Consider the following 20,618-nt stretch of genomic DNA (forward strand, 5'->3'; position numbering starts at 1 on the left):
AGCTAATGCTATAGATCTCTCTTGTACCTGTATTAATACAACAGCTGCAGACTGCCTATCTCGCATCGTCAAGGTCCCTGATATCTCAGCAAATTCCTTCTGAAGAGGGGGTGTTATATTCCAGTTTACAGTGACCTCACCAAAAATCCCTGGACCACGTACTAGACTGTAGGTAAGAACATATATACACATTCATATGTTTCTGGTTCATGTTTAATTTCATAGTTTTAATATTTCTTATCTATGTCTGACAGCTGATGCTCTGCCAGGTTGCTCTGAATCTGTGCCTGAATCAAACAGGATCACTGAAGCTTGAATTTAATACAGTATGTCAGCACTACAATCTTTACAATTTCCTTTTTGCAGGTAGATAATGCATTGTAGTATCTGCAGTATTGTCTATGCTTTGCCTGCCCTATGTACTGGACAATCTTTGGCGCTAGCGCACTACAGAAGGGAAGAGGCAGACCACTGAGCAGCAGGGCCTGTCAGCATTTTGCCGTGTAAGGCAAAAGCATCCTGCTAGCTTGCTGAGGGACCTAGTGGGGATATGCTTTTGGCCGCTACTCTAAAAATCTGGAGCCAACTCTTCCCATGTTACAGCCAGTCTGGCAAACCATGAGGGAGGGCAAGATTTATAGTTCTGCCTACACATTTCCTCTCTTGAGCTAATGCTCTGGGCAGTACTACCTAGCCCTTTGGAGTCCCCAGCCTGCAGCAAAACATCTTTTCCTATACTGGCGTGCTAGAAGAAAAGCAGTATAAATACATGCTAGCTTATTTAGATCCTACATGTCCAGGTGCTTAGTTGTAAAAAGGTTTCAATTTATTTCCCATTTCTTTATTGTTTTGCATACCAGCAGACAAAACCAAATACTGATACTTGATTGTGTAGCAGTAATTACACAGGACCAAGTTCTGAGAAGGCATGAACTTTGCAGTGCAACTGACTTTCCACTTTTCTTTTTCATGCTTCAGTAAAAAGCCTTTTCCTTTTAATGCATTCACATTTTAAAGTCTTTGAAGATCCTTCAGGCTCCCCATGTGGTAGGTATGATTCAAATATACTTTGTACACTGTAACCATGCTTTTAAAATAAATGACTTTCCTGAAAATGATGTGACACCCAGTTTTCAGAAACAGAATAGATACAACACTCTACAACTTCCTTGGAACATGCTGATGTTCAGCACTTGTATAAAGTGCTGAACATTCAGACCATGAGCAGAGAACTCAGTTTTACCTACCCAATAAATGCAGTTCCATTATAATTTCTGGAGGGCTCCCCAATGAAAATATGCTTGGATGATGGAGATATCCCGACAACCCCAGAAGCTCCCTGATCACCAAGAATAACGATGGTTGCCAGACCTGTGAAGAAAAGTCAATGAATAATATTTAAATTAAATGGTATCATTAAACTGACATGATACTAGCAAAAACGGAAATATAAATAACTTGCACAGAATATATAGACCTTGAACTTTTAAAAGACTTCATTAATTAATACAAACACCATGCTGGCTATATCACATTATCCTTGTCCTGTATATGGGGCAACTGAGTCAAATGGCCCAATTCTCACCTCAACTTACACTATTTTTATACGGTTACAACTCCATCAACTACATGTTAATTGGAATTGAGACCAGCCACACTGAAATCCATGGAAGTTAAATAAATAAAAAATGTAATCAAGTACTTTAACCAACTTTTACAAAACAAAGGTGTGACAAAATTAAAAAAGTGTATTATACAAGTTCTAGCACTAGCATTATATTTACACTTTTCACTAAAAATTATATAGTGGAATTAACAATAAAATTATATATTATATAATGATTAAATTACATGATTTATGGTTATTGGTAAAAGCATATCATAAAATTACACCTCCTATAATTTAAACTAAAGTAAAATTAAACATAATATATGATAATACATAAACATAATTCAAATGAAGAAATATGAAATAGTAGAGTAAAAAATTAAAACAGGGGATTCTATTTAATTTTGGCCCCTGTTTTTTGTACAAGTAGCATAAATACATTTACAGAGTATAAAAAGGCTGTAAGTTGACAGAGAGAAGCCAACTTGTTTTTTCTTCATTAGTCTATTATTTAAAAATTTCCATTAATGGAGAGATCCATTTTCCTCTTATTACTTCAAAGAATGAACACCAGCACAAACAGTGATTTAGGTAGTCGATTTCATTCTTCCCGTGAGAACATATCCTGTTAGAATATGGGGTCCACCACCACCTCCCCATAATGGCTGCAGACCTCATTAAAGTGAATTGCAGTCTCGTAATGACCTCTCATTGTTTGTGCTTTTATACCTCAGATAGGTTTCTAGGCCAAAAGAGTGTTTATTAATTTTTAAAAAAGGGCAAGTTTGAAAAAAATCTCACTGCCGTCATGCTGGTATCTTTCATTCTTAAAATTAATCTTGTTTTAAATATGAGCAAAATCTTTACTTAATATTCAATGCTTGTGCATTACACATAAGAGATTAATACTGGAAAGCCAGCCTGTTTAAACTGGTCACCTATACCATACATTTAAGAATTAGCTTCAGGGCAGGATATATTGGAGTTTATGATTCAAAATCTCCCTTTGAGAGAGAATTTAGCTCTTAAATTTACTTCTTTTTACTTTTTATTTCCTAAAATACTAAATCTTGGTTAGATTTTAGCCACTTTAAAAGGGCAGGGGGAGAGCTGTTTTGATCTGAATATTAGATCTGCATCTGCCTATAGTGATCTAAATTAGCCCTAGCTTTGACCCTGAATGAAGCAGGATTGGAGTGGCTGTTGGTATGCTTCAGTCACTACAAAATGATGCAGACATAACAGTTGTATCATAAGTTTGTATCGATATCCTTTTATAGTGATTCAGTTGTTACATTTGTCTATCCCCACTTGATTATTTCCTTACCATTTATTGGGGATATTTCTGCCTCACCAGTAGAAACTAGCTGAACTGTAAACATTTCATTCCCCTCCAACAGGCCATCTTGTATGGCATGTAAAACAACTGTCTTCTGGGATTCAGTCTGCAACAGGAAGACAAAGAAAACTTACAGTAGTTAAAATTCCTATCATGCAAGGAGTTGGGTACACTTATCTCCTAATAAAGTCAGTGAGAGTGAAAACAATTCAACACATGGCACGTTCTACAAATCTATCTAAATTTTAAAAAGATGTATGCAAAGTTGAAGTTTCCCTCAGATTAATGAAAAACCAAAATCATGTCTTCAAGTTACAAAAAAGCAAAAGTAGCTTCTTTCTGCCTTTATAAGCTTCCCCCCCTGCAAAATTCAAGCTTAAAAATAAAATGAAATAATTTTTAAAGAGTCCAGGATATATCTTATTATGGATCCCTCTCTGCCCATGAGAAAGCCCCAAACTAGGTGGAGCTCATTAAAAATTTTTCCAGCTAAATATTTTTCCTCTAAAAAACACAGATTCAATCAAAATGACACTTTTCCAGGAGAAATATCAAAGACAATTAGCCCATTTTTTTGGCTTTCCAGCAACATACCTACTATCCAGTCCCTCAGATAGTCAGTTTACAAGGGGCGAGCTCCTCCACCTTCCCCAGCCTAGAGGTCCCTAGCTGCCCAGCTCTCCAAGCAGCCTACATGATGGATTTTGGGCTGCCTGGTTCTTAGGCTCTCCACATTGGCTCCTGCGAAGCTGAAAATCCTGGGAAGCATCATTACATTTCAGAAACACCAAAACATATTTTGTGCAGGAATGTTTTGGTGACTTGAAAGTTAAATATTGCAGAATTTCACGATGTGCTGCCTTTGCACCTCTCTCATAATCTGAAGGAAAAAACAGTTTCCAAAAAGCTCCCTAATTTTTAGAAGAAAATTCTGTTTCCTGGCCAGTTCTGCTTGAATTGAATGCTCCCAAAATAAATGGCACACTTACAAGGGTTGTGTTTTAGGTTGTAAAAAATTCCAGAAAACTTTGGCTATTCCTACAGCCACAGCAAACTTTACTTCAATAATTAAACGCTTAGAAAAAAATCAGTAAGACTGAAAGTTGATTGCATCTCTGTACCATTATGCATTCGTTTAAATAAATAGGCATTATTGCTGAAAGGTCTAATTGTCAATATATTAGACTAATCAATACGTTACCTGGTGCAATTAATTCAGTTATAAAATAGAAATATCCCAAGATGCACATTAAATTTTGTTTGACTTAAAATGGATTTTTTCTTGTTCAGTACTTTAGAAAGTCTAAACAGACAAATTAGTCTGTTACAGCCAACTGCCAATAGCTTCACAATTCTCAGATAAGGTTCTTTTGGTAAATCTGATATCTTTTATTAGACCAACTCAAATAGTTGGAAAAATTCTTCTTTGCAAACTTTCAAGTACAAATATTTTTTGTCAGGCTGAGGAAGCATCTGCAGTTGGTCTGTGCTCCTCCTGGATGGAATGAATAGTAAAGAAGCGAGAGGCTGGTATGCATGCAAGAAAGCCAGTCAGTGAAATCACAATTCAGTCTTTTAATGTTGTCTTCATGAACTTCCCCCACCCCCAACATGCACACTATGGTGTGCCTACATACATGCAGGGCAGATATTTCAAAGGCACTGTAACTTTTGCACTTTACTTAATCCTGAAGAAGGGTGATTGCACCTGAAAGCTTGCAAAGAACTTTTTTCCAACTACTGAGTTGGTCTAATAAAAGATATCACATCTACCCCAAAGAACCTTGCCTGCACTTTACTTAAAGCACTTTAGGTACAACGCCTTAAAACTTAATAGACATTCCAGAGTTTGGTGCAATCCTTGTGCTTTGCTGTAGTTCTGCAGAGTAGGAGGTAAGGGTGCTGGATGATGCAGCAATTAGTAATTATGACTTTGAAGAGCCCCAGTTAATTACACATGCAATAAAACTAAACTAGATAGGCTGAGATGCACCACTACAGTTTGCCTTGCATTTAAAACACATACAACAAGGTTTAATCAAGATGACTTCCACCATTTAAAAAATGTTCCAAAGATGCCCACATGTATTGTGATGGCTTTAGAATGCTTTAAATGGTGAAAATCATCATGTATATAGGCACTCTATGAAACCTATAACTTGGGCAGCTAATGGCTACTTTGAAGGTTAGCTGGGAAAGTATGCTCTTTATTTTGAAATGGCTGCCTCTTAATTGTATGTTTGATCCCTCTATACAGCCATCTAAGTGTCAGTTAATGCAGTGAGATAACTCTTTCCCATGGCCATTATTAAGATATAAAAATTTGATTCTCTTAAAAGTAAATTTACAGCATTTAAAAAACATTTCTTGGATGACTTACAATATGCCGATCTGCTAGAGGGAACAAGCCACAACCTCTTTTCTGAATTAAAGATATTAGATATCTTGCTCATACCACCCTATTGTATTTATTTTCCTCCTGTTTTGTTATAGTACATAACAATGCTCTACTAGTACACAGTTGTGTGTGTATAGGTTGATGCGTGTACACACACACACACAGTCATATACATATAACTGTTTATATATAACTACATACAAAAAAGAAAAAGTTTGTACATGTAAAGAGAACAAATGGGATGTTATAGCACTGGGAATACCTCATTAAAGTGAAGAGTCCCATTCAAAGGAGTGAGGTCATATCTGGCTGCTTCCTCAAGAATCCATATCACTCGGACTTCACCCTTTCCTCCTTGACTCCGACTAACAGTGAGAAACACAGTTGCAGCAGGGTCACCAGGTGACTCTGGCTCCTTAACTGTTACCTGAAGAAAGAAAGGAGAAGGAAAAGTTAGAAAAGACAGCTAAGAAAGAACATTAAAATATTATGTTACTATAAACATTACCTTAGGAAAAAAAATATAACGCTGCTTTTAACACATGAAAATTTATTATTTTCTATCATGTCTCCAAGACACAAGACTGAACATCCTCTGCATACAGGCATTCTGTTGAATGCCTAGAAAAGATTAGTCATTTAATGTATTTTTGTATCCCTTATGATTCAAAACAATTATATGCAATGAATCACTGAAAAAAAACAGAAAAAAAATGATACAATAGCAAAAGGGAAAGCATTCTACATCATTAGACATCTTAAAAGAAATTAAAGCTGTAAAAGGCCCAGTAATGAAAATGGGTAGGTGTGTGCCTGAAGTTAAGCTGTAAAAAACACATCTAAATTGTTAAATAGCCCTGATCTTTTCAAGGCTAAGAACTTCCTTACCATACTACAAAGGAACAGGAGGGCCTAAACCCATCCATGGAGCCCAATTCAGAGAGACCACAGGGGCCAAGATAACAGTTTCCTGGCATCTCTGAGATTTAGAGGAAAGCAGAATAGATTTGCACCTTATAGACTAAGCAAAGTAGTTAGGTAAATAGACAGATAAAGCAAGCTTGTGTGAGCTGAAGCTCGCTTCATCAGATGCTGTGAAAGGATGTGCAGAAAGCAGAATAAAGGAGCAGATTTAGAGAGGCAATAGACCTATGAAGGCATGGCAGCTTGGCACATGGAAACCAGTTCTCAGTCTTCCTAGTCCGAGTGGTGTAGGAAAATAAAGGATTATTTAAAAATACATATGCCAGCTATATAGCATATGCAGATTGTAGCTTAATAAAATAGCCTAGCATATTTGTGAAAACTATTTCTTCAATTTAAACCAGAGTGCTTTATAATTTTGCTCCTAAGACATCCTTCACATACACCCTATTACCAGACAAAAAATAATAATATGACAGAAAAACAGATGCAAATCTGCTAGGCTGGAAAGCCAAATAATTCTCTCCTTTTGAAACAAGAAGGAACCTAGTTATATTAAATACTGGAGGCCACATATACACCCCAATATACTATTTGTTGTAGGGACTTGTACAGAAAAAGAAAAACACTTGTGTCAGCTCATCACAAGCATTTTCTCACTCCTTCAAAAAGTGCTTCCTTTCTCTGCAAAATCAAACATCCAAGGGCTTGCTTTAGATGTACCTTCTGCTTATAAAAACTCCAAGGATTAGTAGGAATCAGACAAAGCACCATGTGACCTAGTGACAGTGTGTAGCCAGAATAACCAAATAACCAGATTATATCTTTTATTGGCAGATCTAGGATTTCAAAAGGGGTAACGTATACAGGAGATGCAACTGGCACCCTAGAGGTAACTACATCTCCCGCTACCAGCAACCTTTCCAACCCTGGTGAGCAGATGATGTCCCAGAAGCAGTTCCTGGGTCTTTTTGGGTCCCTGAAGCAGGTAAGAGCCCCTCGCTGCCTCCTGTTCTCAGCAGCCCTGGTCCTCCCCACTCAGTGCCACCACACTTCTCCTCCCCACCCCTCTCCAGCAGGGTTTGCCCAGAGCACTAAAATTATTCATTACATCTCTGGGCACAGGAAGGGGACATGCATTGACACGCCTGCTGTCTCCAGCTGACCCAGGGGCAGTAGATGCCCCAGCAGTGCTCCTACCCACTCCAGCTGAGTGCTGTAGGCAGCAGCTGCCTTGGATGCCTGGGAGAGTGACAGTGGTGATGAGTGGATTCTCTCCTTGCACCTACTCCCATTCTGGGCCCAAGCCCCCCTTCCTGCCCCCCAATGTGTTCCCTGTTCACTGAGAGCAGGCACAGGCAGGTGGGGGGGGCTCCCTACAGCCCAGCTCCCTGCACAGCCATGTCCCACAGCTGGAGCCTCCAGCACAGTGTGGGGAAAACCAGGGGAGAGGACAGGGAGTAGGGACCCGTCTGCTGCCATTGCTGTGACTAGCAAGCCTCACACACAGTGCAGCCAGTCCCCACAGCCCCCAGCTGGAGTGGGGCAGAAGCAACTCTGGGACTTCCTCTACCCTGGGTCAGACTAGAACAGTGGCAGACAGGTCCCCACTTCCTCGCCTGCCTGCTGTGTGGTCCCGGGTACCTCCTACCAGCCTGAAGCTCCAAATGCACTTCAGGCTCTGCACAGGATGCAGGCATTTGGGACTGTGAGAAACTGATGCCACTAGCATATGAGCTGTACTTTGGAAGGAGGGTGCAATATTGCTCCTCCCCCTCTCCCCCAATCTGCCCAGATACATTTTCTGAACAACCAAAATTAGGCAAATATCCCAAGATACACATATTCAGGCAAAATTACACTAAACTATTTGTGAAATATTTAAAACAACAAAAAACTACATTCATAAAAATAAAGTTTATTACTTATATTTTCATATAAAATTAAACAATTGGCTGGCATGTCACTATGCTTTTTGTCATGAAGACTAAATTTAACTGTCATTCCTATGTAAGCTGTTTCTTAGCAACAAAACACTTCCACATAGCTCATATGCCAACAGCAGTTACCATATTTACTCAAATAGAAGACAACTCCCCAATAATTAAATTCTGTGTATGGAAAAAATATAAATTTGTTATAATTTTGCAGGTATAGAATCTAATTATTGGAGGTATGCCTTAAATTTGTCCCCCTTCCACTGCTACAGCTGGGGAAATAAATCTGGGAGTTCGGTAGCCCCTTTACTCTCTGCTTCTCCCCAGCTTTTTCCCCTTGCAGCCCTTTCCCTCTCTTCTTACTGTCAGATTGCTCTCCCTGAGCACATGGAAGTGAGGAAAAACTTGGAAAACACTGGTCTTGAAATTAAACAGAGCTGCAGTAATTTGTACATGGTACCCATACGTTTAGTTCATCTAGAATTGATGTAAGTTACTTATTTGAAACTGCAGGAAATTTTACAATTTTAAGCAGCGGGGTGTGCATGCGTGCGTGCATTCAGCCAAATCATATCAATTGAGCAGAACTCAATTGTTCCAAAAACCATAAGGGTTGAGCAGGCAGAACTCAAATCGTTCTAAACACCATGTATGGCGCTACAGCTAGTGAGCATCCTCCAACACAGGCTCTCACTGTGGAACTTCAGATACTCCCAAATCCATTGACAGGCATTTTACTTGCAGGCCCAAGCCTGGAGGTCTTGGGATTCAGATGCCCCAGCTTGATCTACACCTACTTATCTACAGTACAAACGTTGTTATGATATTAGTCCAAAGGCAAAAGGCTCATGAGTTCATTGGGCTTTGCCCCAGTAGAATCAACAGCATTTCAAGCCACAGTGACCCCACAGCTCAGCACTGCTCAGTATGTGTGTACTCCAGATACCCTCACAAATGATCCATGTGCCCCCCATGCATAACTGGAGCCAGGTGTTCTTGTCATGAGTCCTGGGATCCTCCAAAAATATCTATGTAGATGAAGCACAGAGCAACCAGGTTCAGCTTCACTTCAGGGAGGGCAGGGCCACACTAATCATATGCAACAGGCTAAGGGAGTAGGTAACAGAGGGATTCTGGCTGAACTGTTTGGAGCCCTGTTTGGTGATATTTGCCAGACGTTTAAGGTTGGTAAAGAAAAAGGAATCACTGAAAATGGGAAGGAAAGCTACAGTTCAGCTATGACTTGAAAAAGAGCTGGCACTGTGGGGGACTGTGCTTAATAGGCACTCCCATACATCTTTTTCACATGTGCTGTTCTTTTGGCTAAGGGGTGCTCTGCGGCTCAGTGGAGTGGGTACATTTATTGTAATAGGAAACGCAGGTTTCTTAATGTGATTTTAAGATGTGTGATGGAAAGTTTATGATAAAGGATGTATACATATAACTCTCTCTATATATAGAGACATATATTTAATTAAAAAAACTAACAAAGAAAACAAAACAAAAAACAAGCATTTCTGGCACCAAGGAGAGGGTTATCAGGGCTGGCTTTGGTCCTCTCAGTGCCAGTACCTCCAGGTGCAGTGCCAGTTCCCTGTGCAAGGAACACCTGCACCATTTTTTAAAGGAGCAAAACATTCAGTATCTCGACCTTTTTTGGCTAAGATCAAATATAGCATTTTTAGCACCAATGGGAGGGCCCCCCCCCCCCCAAATAAATTCAATTCCCATCAGCCCATTTGCCCAATATGGGCCATGTCTTTTACACTTGGTGTTGGCCGCATTTAATCAGCTTCATTGTTGGTTTCCACTACCGAGCACTTGCTGCTATTGGCAGCAGTTTAATGATAGACAATGTATTTAATGAAGTTTTCTTGTATGCAAATATAATTTGAGAGGCTTTTTTTACCCCATGCTTTTTACCCCAAGATTTTTAGGAGGAAAAATCTTGTCTTGTATTCAAGTAAATACAGTAATAAATAGAGACAAGGGTAGCAATCCGAGTAAGGATCCCAAAAAGTTTGTAAAGCCTGCACTGAAGTGCATGTGCTGTATTTCTATGACAACCAGTACTTTTCTAGCAAAATTATAGCTAGCATAGATGTGCCTGTGCTGTACATGCTACCTTCCACTGTAATGCAGACATACGTAGATGAATCTTTGTGCTTTTGCATGGAACTACATCATAAATAAAACTTACAGTTTTTTCTTCAAATCCAAATACTCCAACAGGAGAATCATTTGGTGGAATAAATATAGTCACTGTGGTATCGTCCCCAAGACTGGCACTACCTGTCACCCGGATTAAGGTGACAGTGAATGTCTCTAAAAATTCAACTACAGTGTCATCTATTATTGTGATTTCTATTACACCAGTGGCCTGCAAAAGACAAAGAACAAATTAATAAAGACATTTTAAGATGCATCTATGACACAAGTGGACTGTACTTTCCAAATAAAACTGAAAGATTTGAGTCTTAGATTTTTTAATTGTAATAATGTAATTTAAGATATTGCTAGATAAATTGTAATATATTTTATTATACATATATAAAATTATATTCATCTATATTTATCTATGTAAAATAAGATAAAAAGAAAATAATGTTCAGAATATATTTAAAACTCATTTATGGCAAGTCCTATGAAAGCTGATGAAACCTTAAAGACCCCAATACAGTGTAAATTAAAAAAAACCAAACAACTTGACAATTATATTTTCTTCTGAAAAATGTTGGGCTAGCTGTTATAACAAGTAATCAGTAACATCACTATTAGCAAAGAGAAGTTTAAACAGAACAAAACAAAACTCTTCTTTGCAGTTTTGTTTCGGGTATGGGACAGTTTAAGCAGTTATGCTGGTGAAGTTAAACTTTCTGTGTCATACGTTGCACCGGCAAAGCTCACAAATACACTTTTCCTAAGCCAGCATGAAACTGAAAAGGCATCAAGCATGAATTTTCATGGCCCAGGGAGAGCTGGGACCAAACATATTTGGAACTACACTGTCCCTTACTAAAAGGCACTGCTGAATATTTATCAAGTAACCGAAAAGCCCTTTTAAAATTTAGAAGGATTTTTTAAACATTTATTTCAAATGTAACAAGGTGATGTATCAAAAAAAATATTTTTTAAAATTAGTAAATTATTTGACAACTCTCCTTTAAGAAAGTTTTTTGTAGTAATACAAACAAACACAATGGTGCACTGCGAATTACCAAACTCTCTTCAAATTCATAATCTGAGGTCCTGTTGGTATAAATGTTAAAAGATAAGTGTTCAGTCTAGATGATTCCTGCTTGTTTCTTCCGTTATATATCTCTTTATCAAGTAACAACATGCCCTCTATTCTGCATTTGGTCCTAACCAAGATTTCATTCACAAAGCATATCTTTTTTTTTTTTTTTTAATGTCCAAGCCCACTTTTCCTTCCTCCTGCCAAAATATCTCATTTGTCTCTTAATATGACATGAAATCTAAAAACATACATACACAACTAAAGAAACAAACAGCAAGCCACTGTTTGATTACATCAAATTATGGGCTAAACTGAATTTCTGACGCAGCAGGCAATTGATGGGCACATAAAGGTATAGGAACAGCCTAGTCAACATATACCACGTTTCTCTTAGTTTAAACACTAAACTGCCATTAAAGTCAATGGGACTTCTCACGTGCTATAAGTGAAGCAGCCATATAAATGTCTGCAGGTTTTAACTGAAAGTCTTTAGTGAATCAACACTCAGTTTTTATAGGAAGAAAATAAGAAAGACCCTGCCTGCATATCCCAGAAAGACTTGTATTTACAGTAAGAGCATACTTGTCCTTCTGAAAATGTAAGGATTCCATGTGATGGAGTGAAGTCTTCCAGGCTAGCAGTGGCAGGTACAGCTTCCCAATACAGATCTACTGATTCAAACCTCCCAGCCATCCGAATCACTGGCAGCTTCAGTACATTCTCCGGTGGAGGCACTTCATAACCAGGAACAGCTCCACTTATGTCCTAAAAATGCAGAAAAAACATTGAGTACGATGGCAAATGGTTTCTTTTTTCCTATTCTCTCCAGAAGCCTGAGGCTAAATGTTTGCCAGAAGTGTAGAACTATGCCCTAACACCGCATTTAGATCCTTTGATATATGACCTATAAACAATATAGTATTTCTGACCTTTACTATACAGGTAACACCACAAAGATTAAGGTGATCATTTGATTTAGATTTACGGTAAAATAAACCGCTGTTTTTTAATGCTTCTTGTTCCCAAATAAACTAAGTATATTTGCAGTAGGGAAATTTGCACACAGAAATAGCCTGTCCAGCATATGGCCTGTTATTCATTACAAATTACACTTATTACCTGAAATATTTTTACTACAAATTTAAAATGCAGCCTGAAAATTGCTAGAACACACTATTCTGTATTTTAGATCCAGTCTTACCCTGGTAACATTGAAGTTAAATATTCCTCTGGGGTCATCATTTTCTTCAATCATTATCTCAGCTATTTCTAACCCAGGTCTCTTCACGCTTGGCTGCCCTCCAGTGACAGAAGAGTCTACCAACTGCACATCAGTAATATTGATTATGAATCCTTCATGTAATTCTGGAACATTATCCTGTAAAAATATTTTTAAAGTGTCACCTCCTTTATAAGCTCATGTTGTAAAATGAATATTATGAAAGAAGGGAACTGACTGGGTAGCTGTGTTGCTGACTAGGCATGTATCAGATAAAACCGCAGCAGTTGGGATTATATAACCAGTTCTCTGCCTCATCACACCATCTCTGAAAGGGAAAGAAGCTTTTTTTTTTTTTTTTTTTTTTTAATACTCTAGTGACTTTGAGGACTTGAAGTTGTCAGCCAGAGCTAAAAATCTACAAGAATTTTAATGAATACTGCCGGCTGCATTCTTGTTTCTTTTTCATATAGGAAAGCAGGCCAGAACTCCAAAAACTCAGAAAAGACTTGAAAAGTAATATCTTCTCAATTTTGATGTTTTGATCACGATAGAAATCATTACAGCTATTGCACTAATTATTATTCCTGCAAAACTGGAAACCAACTCTGTTAAGGCATATAAAGTTAAATTATTGTGCCCTTTCTGAAGGAGTTCCAAATGAAAATCTTAACACATTCCTATGAGGGTTTTGAATTCACCAAAACATTTTTTTTCATTCCTACAGAAAAAGGAATTGGGTTGGAAAAAGAGCACTTGGAAAATTCACAAACTAGTCACCAGTGTCCAATTCTGCTGAAATTGGTGCACACAGTTCTATTTAAAAAGCCAATGTTCCTCTAACAAGATTTCAGAACCTTGCCCCATTTCTTCTTCCTTTGTACAAAACCACCTCTATGTTTCCTTTTAAAACATATACATCTTAGCCAGGAAAACTTCAATTACTCACAGGCAAAATGGTGACACTGACATAAGCCACTGTTGTGCCCTCTGCCATAATTATTTTTTCCTCTTCTATTATATAATCTTCATTTTTTGTGGCTTGGTTGGAGGGCAGGAGTGAAAAATTAGGCTTTGAACTTAACTGCACTGAAATGTCTCCAACAAATCCTTGTTCTCGAAGAATTTGTAAAGTAACAATAGTTGAAGTTTCTGCAAGAAAAAAATGGGAAATCTCTATTAGCCTGTTAGTCATCAAGATATGCTTGCTGTAACTCTTTTCCAGATGATTTTTTCTTTCACTTCACTGAGCTAGAGTTGTCTGAATCCCTCACTGAAATCATTTAAATGTTAGAGTATACATCTGATCTTTAAAATCCCAGTCAGGACCCTCCCCATTTAGTGAATCAAGCAGTTAAACACCCACAGGAACTATCTGGATTTTTGCAGAGCATATATAGCATATAACGACACATTCCTACTTGTCCCCAGCCAGCCCACTTATTCTAGTGGGCTTCATATATTTTAAATCACTCTGAAGACACTATTAATACTGATACAGAAAAATACCTCTGAGGCAGTGTACGATACCATTTACATTTTACGTACTAAACCCTACAAGTAACATCTGTATTTACCTGAAATGACAAGGTGAAAATGACAGGACTGACAGCTCAAAGCATGGATGTAGAACTTTTTTTTACCTGGTGGGAAAGGACTTTAAGCCTGAAGCTGCTAGTGCACAGGAGGTTGGGCAAAGAGCTTTTGAAGCTCAAAGGATATACAGAACAATGGGATACAGACTAGTCTTGGAAAAGGGAGAAGTCTATCTAAGAGCTGGATGCCAGGATAAGGAGAACAGGAAAACAGTACCGTGGGGCTATACTCACAGAGGAAAGAATATGAAGTTCACGGGATCAGTAACTGCTGGTTGAAAATATGTAGTAAGGGAAAGGTCTTCAAGTGACAATCATTCTGATTCTACAGACTGCCTAGCTGGCCATCTATAGCTGCCCTACAACAGCTTACTCTGAAGAATACTAGCAAAGCTGCAGCAACACCTCAGACTTCATTTCAAGCAAACTTTTGCCTCCCTGCACAGCCAGGTCTTTGTCTCTCTATTCAAATCATGCAGAATGGAGGTGGAGAGTCCTATTAATTGCTCTGGAGTAGTAAATGCATAGTGGCAGCACAGGAACATCATATACCACCTCCCTTCCATAGATTTTCTGTCTGGCAGCCTTTTGCATTGTGCAGACAGACAGCAAGTTTGAGCCATTCTTCTTAATCTAAGTAATATCCTGTGGCCGGTGTAGAATCTGCAGGATTAAACATCTCTGCAGCATGTGATCTATAAAGGCAATAATAATATTTCAAGGAAGACAGAAGAAACTAATAAATATGGAAGAGTCCCTTAAAAAATAAATTCCAAAATGTTAATATTATTTTACAGCTTACTATACACCAAGTACTCTTTAGAGTAGGGCTGGCCACAAATTTCTCACTATGATGGAAGTTCCCTTTTCAGAAAATCAAAATTTTCTCTAAGGAGGAAATAAAAATACACAGGAGCCTTCCTGGTAGACATACTTAGGCATCCTGGTCTCTGAGCATTCAGGCTTCTCACTTCCACCCCCTACAACCCAGGTACCAGGAAGGCAGCTGAGCTGCAGAAAAACAAAATGATCCAATGTTCTGACCTCTTCTATCTCCTCCACAGCTAGTAAGCATCCTGATGGGCAATCAGGGAACCTGGACACCAGGACAATCAGTCTAGGACAGCCTGCCTATAATGTGCTATATCAATTTCACTTTCTACTTGCATGGAGAAAGTGATATTATATTGACAAGGACAGGTATAGGCAGGCAGCTGGCAAGGTGAAAAATCTCATTTCGGTTTTTTGAAATTAATTTTTTCTGACAATCATTTTCCACAGAAAAAAAAAAAATAGCTTTTTCCTCCAATCAGACACCTCTTCTGGCCAGCTCTATTTTTAGCAATTAGGAAAGAGATTCTATAAACTAGAAAAAAACACCTATAAAATCCAGTTAATAGCACAATCAACCTGAAGTCTTCTTAAATAAACAATTACTGAAGATTTTTGAGTCTTTAAAAATAAAAAGTGGCATAGTTCTGTATGTCTAAGGATGCTTGCCTGCTAGGGTGCACTGCTTTCATTGGTTAACTGATTGTAGTGTAGTGACACAGTGGTCAAGATGCCTTGTTATACAGCTCCTAGACATGTGAGCTTGGGCCCTACTCTGAATTTGTCTTACAGGGTACCCTCAATCAACCATCAGTAATTGGGTACCTGGTCATTCAGGCTGAGAAGTCAAAACCAACTGGATGTGATGCAAGCCACATCACTCTCTTGAATCCACTCACTACAGAAACTAGTATACTTTAGTTATGGTAGCCATGCGAGACTACTAGGTTTGGAAGGACTTTTGATGTCACTATAGTTTGGAATTTTGCTCAAAACTAAAATATTTTTTTAAACTGTAGAATAAAATATTACTAGTTAAAAACCCACATAACTGAGTTTGTAAAGATGCTGATTTTGAAAGCCACAAATATTTGTCTTGACAGGAAAATAACACCAACCTACCTTCAGGCTCTGTAACTTTAACAAAGAGAGATTCTGCATGCCAGCCAACTACGCCGTAGGGAGAATCATTAGGCAGAATAGTAAGCACAGCCCTGGCCCTCTTTGAGTCTATGATAGCTCCTCTTGTCAGATCCTGAATACCCACAGTAGTGACATGGGTAAGTGTGATAACAACAAACTCTGCAAGTTCTGCGATGCTGTCTGCAAGAACCGTCAAGGTGATGGTAGACAGGGCTTGACCTTCTGAAAATGTAATCTAAAAGTTTAAAGGGGGGGAAGGTCAGACATTTCATTTTGTTTTATACTACTGTTCATCTTCACTATGATCTGCCTTTGCATTCATGAAATGTGCAAAACTAAAAGCATTTAGGACAGAAAAATAAGCGAAAGGGATCTAGAGAAGGGATCCAGGCAAACAGAAAAATGAGTCACTTTGAAGAAAGGTAAGTAAATAATTGTGGCAAAATAATCAAAAGCACAAGATTCTGATAGAGCAGGAAATACATCTTAATTAGCTGTGTCACTTTGGGAGATAAACACCCATACTGCTCAATGACTTCAGCATATCTGCAAAAAGTCAAGCCACCTTAATTAAGAAGCATTTAAAATGGATTTAAGTGACATCCCATTCTGAAAACGGCGGCCTGACTTGAAGCAGAACAACAATAATTTCAAAATAATTATGCAGCTGCATTGAGGCTTTTTCTATCAAAGACTCTAATTTGTTGCTGTGCTTTCACAAAAATCAAGAAACTGAGAAAGTCAGTACAACCTTGAACTGAGCTGAGCTGAAGCACAGAAAGTATTTGTACAAGAGTGCTAACTGCAGGAAATCAGGTTCCAACTGCTGGGAAGGAACAGCTTCTGATGACCATGGGCTTAATTTTGTCCCACTTGATCTGAAATAGCTGTCTATCAATTATATTCAATAGCCCCATTTGCACCAAAGTTAACAACAGGACCAGGACTTTCCCTTTGAAGGACAACATACCCTTTCTCTGAGCTCCAGTACTAGCAACCACATGAGGTTCATAATGAGTTCTGGGTGGCATCTTCTTTACATTTACTTTATTGTGAGTTTTTGAGGGAGGGAGGTGTAATGGGGTCCCCTACCCCTGTTAATAAGAGTCAGTGTCCACGAGGCTACCAAGTACAGCAGGCACAGGTGGAAGAGTTAAAGGGCAACAGTGCAGGCAGCAGAAGGTCAGACAGCTCATTAGATGATTAACAGCACCTGTGCCCTGTTACAAGGGAGAAAGGGGTCAGATGACTAGAGGGGTCATCAGTGCTTATGTAGCTCTGCCTCTAGTGCTAGAGATTCACTCTGGTCCCAATCCTGGAAGAAGGAGGTCTCTTACACAGACATAAGTTAGTTTGTGTTGTGTTGGTTTATTTGAGCCATGGTGCATGGCAGCAGCTATTGGGGAGTAGGGAGGTTACGGCGGGTGCTTGGGGATGGGGCTGCATATTTGATGGGTGGGATCTGGGTTCACAGAAAGACTATTGGTCGGGGGGGTGGAGCCTGTGACAAAGTTCTGTTAACAGGGAATGCTAGGGAGAGAGCAAGCCCTGGTAGAGCCTAAAGAAGTAAGTTTGCTAAGGCCAAGTGTAAAGAAAGACACCCTGCTCAGGGACCTAAGTTCAAAGATTGGGCCAAAGCAAGAGGACCAGATGAGCAGGGTAGACCTCAAAGCTCACTCTGATATTTAAAGGTTGACCTCCCAACTTCATATTTATTTTCCAACAAGGCAATACCCCAGGGAGACAAAGTGAGGAACAGGCACCATTGCTGACCACAGAAGCGGGCCCTATTATAGGAGGGAATGTTTTAGTGATTTTAATATAAATGTTTAGTTGCTCATTTGACATCCTTGCTGTGTCCTTTGTCCCAAGTCCTTTTCCCTTCTTCTATTTTACTCCAGTTTTCTCTAAGAATGAATGTTGTTTATCTTATAATCATTTATCTGCGATTTCCTGTAACTATTATTTTTGAAGTAGCAGAATTTGTCTGCTACCCTCACTTAAGTAAATGGAAATACTGAGCTCAGAGAACACAGCCTGTTTGTCATAAGGTGGGTCAATAAGTACTAGGAGGGAGGAAATGGGGAGCTGTACCACATTAGAGCATCCAAGATGCCCTATGAGAGAGCTAGAACTAGGACTTATGATATCATCTAAAATATTTTAAAAGTATAGCTTTGTTAATCAGCAATATTATTGCATACCGTTCCTGAAACTGGAAATATATCACTAATGCTCCCATTGGCCATCCACTGTACTGTAACTCGGCCATATGTTCCCAGTAAACGCTCTACATTCAAGGTGATTAAATTGTCTTGTTCCATTTCTTCAACTTGCTTAGATAAAGAAATCTGGAAAAGTATAAATGTAGAAAGACCATTAAAAACAATATGAATATCTGGAAAACACATGAAGAGCTCTACACAGATCAATTACTCAAAACCATCCCGAGGTAGCAGGTACAAAAATTCTAAAAGTGGTTCATAACGATGTTTCCTACATTCCTGTGTTTTTTAGGAGATTAGAGCCAAAGAAAAGAAGGCCTAGATTCCCTGAACTGCTGGCAGAAGTGGTAGCAATATTCTGGGGCCAGAGGGATAGAGGGTTGGGAGGAATGAGCATATTCCAGGGATAAGCCAGGTCAGGAAGCCAGGGGGTTAGGCACTGAGTGGAGTTGTAGCAGAAAGCCCCTTTTTCTCTTGCCTGAAGTTGCTCTCCCCTCCTCGGATATGTTTTTCCTCTTCTACCTTTTCTTCCTTCCTCTTTCTTTCACTTTAAGATAAGGAATTGTGTTTTGAAATTTGTATATGTGCATTTTGTATCTCCCCTTGTATTTTGGTATTTTTATCTATTTGTGTGCCACGGCATTACTTTTGTAGCTTATATTTTATACTCCTCACCTTTCAACTTTCAACTAAATGTGTTTAGTTTCATAAGTAAGTTATACATTGTAACAATGTTAACAAGGGCAGGAATCAAACTCCCCTTCCCTGTATCAGGCTGGCCCCTGAAAGAGCGAGTGAATCAGTGATTGAACGTGTAATACGGTAGCAGGCAGCAATTAACACCTAAAGAAACTGCAGATCAACCAACGGAAGAACTCAATAGAAGACAATGTACAAACCGGGAAATCTCTAAACGTCACTGATCAAGGGCTAGAAGCCCTGGCCTGAGTTAACCAATGCCGCGGACCAACTTTTGGGCTGAATATCTCCAGATCGACCGCTCCCAGAGCCCTATTCAAAATTCATCAACGGACTCCCAAACCTGCACGTACATGTGGACAACCCCTGGGGCTGACAGATGCCATCCAGTAGCCACCGAGGGGAAGTCCCACAAGGGTCAACAACCCCTGGATTGGGCAAACCTGAAAACTGGGGAGTCACCAAAGTCTGCCAAGGACAGATAAAAAGCAGTGAAAAGTGACCCTCAGGGGTGCCCTCTTGATCTCCAACTTGACCAGCACCCGACCTGTCCAGCCAGAAGGACCAGCCGGCGACCCCCTTCTGGAAGATAACACCACGCTGAAAGAAGCCTCAACGACAGACTCCAGCGCCTGTGGGATAGGTATACCTGACTCTTGTAGCTTGTGTGTGTGTGTGGGGGGGGGAAGGACCAGCCCCAAGGTTTATGATTTAACTCATTACAGTGTTTCAATCTGCCTAATAAACCAGAATTTTAAGGATCCTAAGTTGGACATTTGTAGCCAACAGAGTCAGAGAGAAAGCTGGATTGAGAAGCCAGGAGATCAAGTACATCGGAGCACAAGCCAGAGAGCCCAGACAGCAAGGTGGTCTGGGACCAGGTTGAGCCCTGTTGTCCAGACACTTCCTGTTCCAGGTTAGGGGTTTATATAGGGGGAAGTGGAGGGTCAGCTGACCCCAGATGGACACTTCAGTGACAGGGAGTGGGCAAAGGGTTAGGTCCTGCTGTAGACTTCACACCAGTTTTGACGAGCCTGGATAGCTGGCCACAGGGTAGCAGGCCAAGATCTGTGGCCATGCCCTCAGACCAAGGCCCCACACATGAATCTTCAAAGGGGCTACCTTGCCCTGTGACACCCTAATAAGCCCATTGTGATAGATCCTACAAGTATCTTTTTCTCTATTTCCCACCACTCCAGTGTTCCTCCTGTATTGATAGTGACTAGTCAGTCCTTTGATTACCACAATCGTTGCAGAAATAATACATATTTTGGAACCATTTTCTTTCCACAGTCTTTTTCTAATATTTAATGGAACCTGTCTTACTCTACATGGGACCAAAATCTCACAAAGGGTTGAGATGCTGGAACTGATTTTTTTATTGTTTTGGATCCTGCATAGTTATTTACATTTGTGCTATTAGGTATAAAATGTCACTAAACTAGTTTGGTTTACGACACT

The 20,618-nt window shown here is 39.4% G+C and overlaps 1 protein-coding gene and 1 long non-coding RNA gene across 2 annotated transcripts in view; one reads left to right on the forward strand and one right to left on the reverse strand.

Moving 5' to 3' along the window:
* ADGRV1 (adhesion G protein-coupled receptor V1) overlaps positions 1-20,618 on the reverse strand; it is a 487,191-nt gene that overhangs the window by 303,347 nt on the left and 163,226 nt on the right. The window contains exons 53-62 of the mRNA XM_019483282.1: positions 18,438-18,584; positions 16,213-16,468; positions 13,614-13,816; positions 12,647-12,823; positions 12,028-12,210; positions 10,408-10,587; positions 5,609-5,773; positions 2,937-3,054; positions 1,248-1,371; positions 28-166 (exon numbers count right to left, since the gene is read on the reverse strand). Coding sequence (XP_019338827.1) covers positions 28-166; positions 1,248-1,371; positions 2,937-3,054; positions 5,609-5,773; positions 10,408-10,587; positions 12,028-12,210; positions 12,647-12,823; positions 13,614-13,816; positions 16,213-16,468; positions 18,438-18,584 — 1,692 coding nt within the window. The remainder of the gene's footprint in view (positions 1-27; positions 167-1,247; positions 1,372-2,936; positions 3,055-5,608; positions 5,774-10,407; positions 10,588-12,027; positions 12,211-12,646; positions 12,824-13,613; positions 13,817-16,212; positions 16,469-18,437; positions 18,585-20,618) is intronic.
* LOC132249589 (uncharacterized) lies at positions 87-13,003 on the forward strand. Its single transcript, XR_009461090.1, has 3 exons — positions 87-172; positions 7,108-7,258; positions 12,724-13,003. It is a non-coding gene; the product is annotated as an uncharacterized LOC132249589 (long non-coding RNA).

Source organism: Alligator mississippiensis, chromosome 3 (assembly GCF_030867095.1).
Source record: "Alligator mississippiensis isolate rAllMis1 chromosome 3, rAllMis1, whole genome shotgun sequence".
NCBI classification, from domain to species: Eukaryota; Metazoa; Chordata; order Crocodylia; family Alligatoridae; genus Alligator; species Alligator mississippiensis.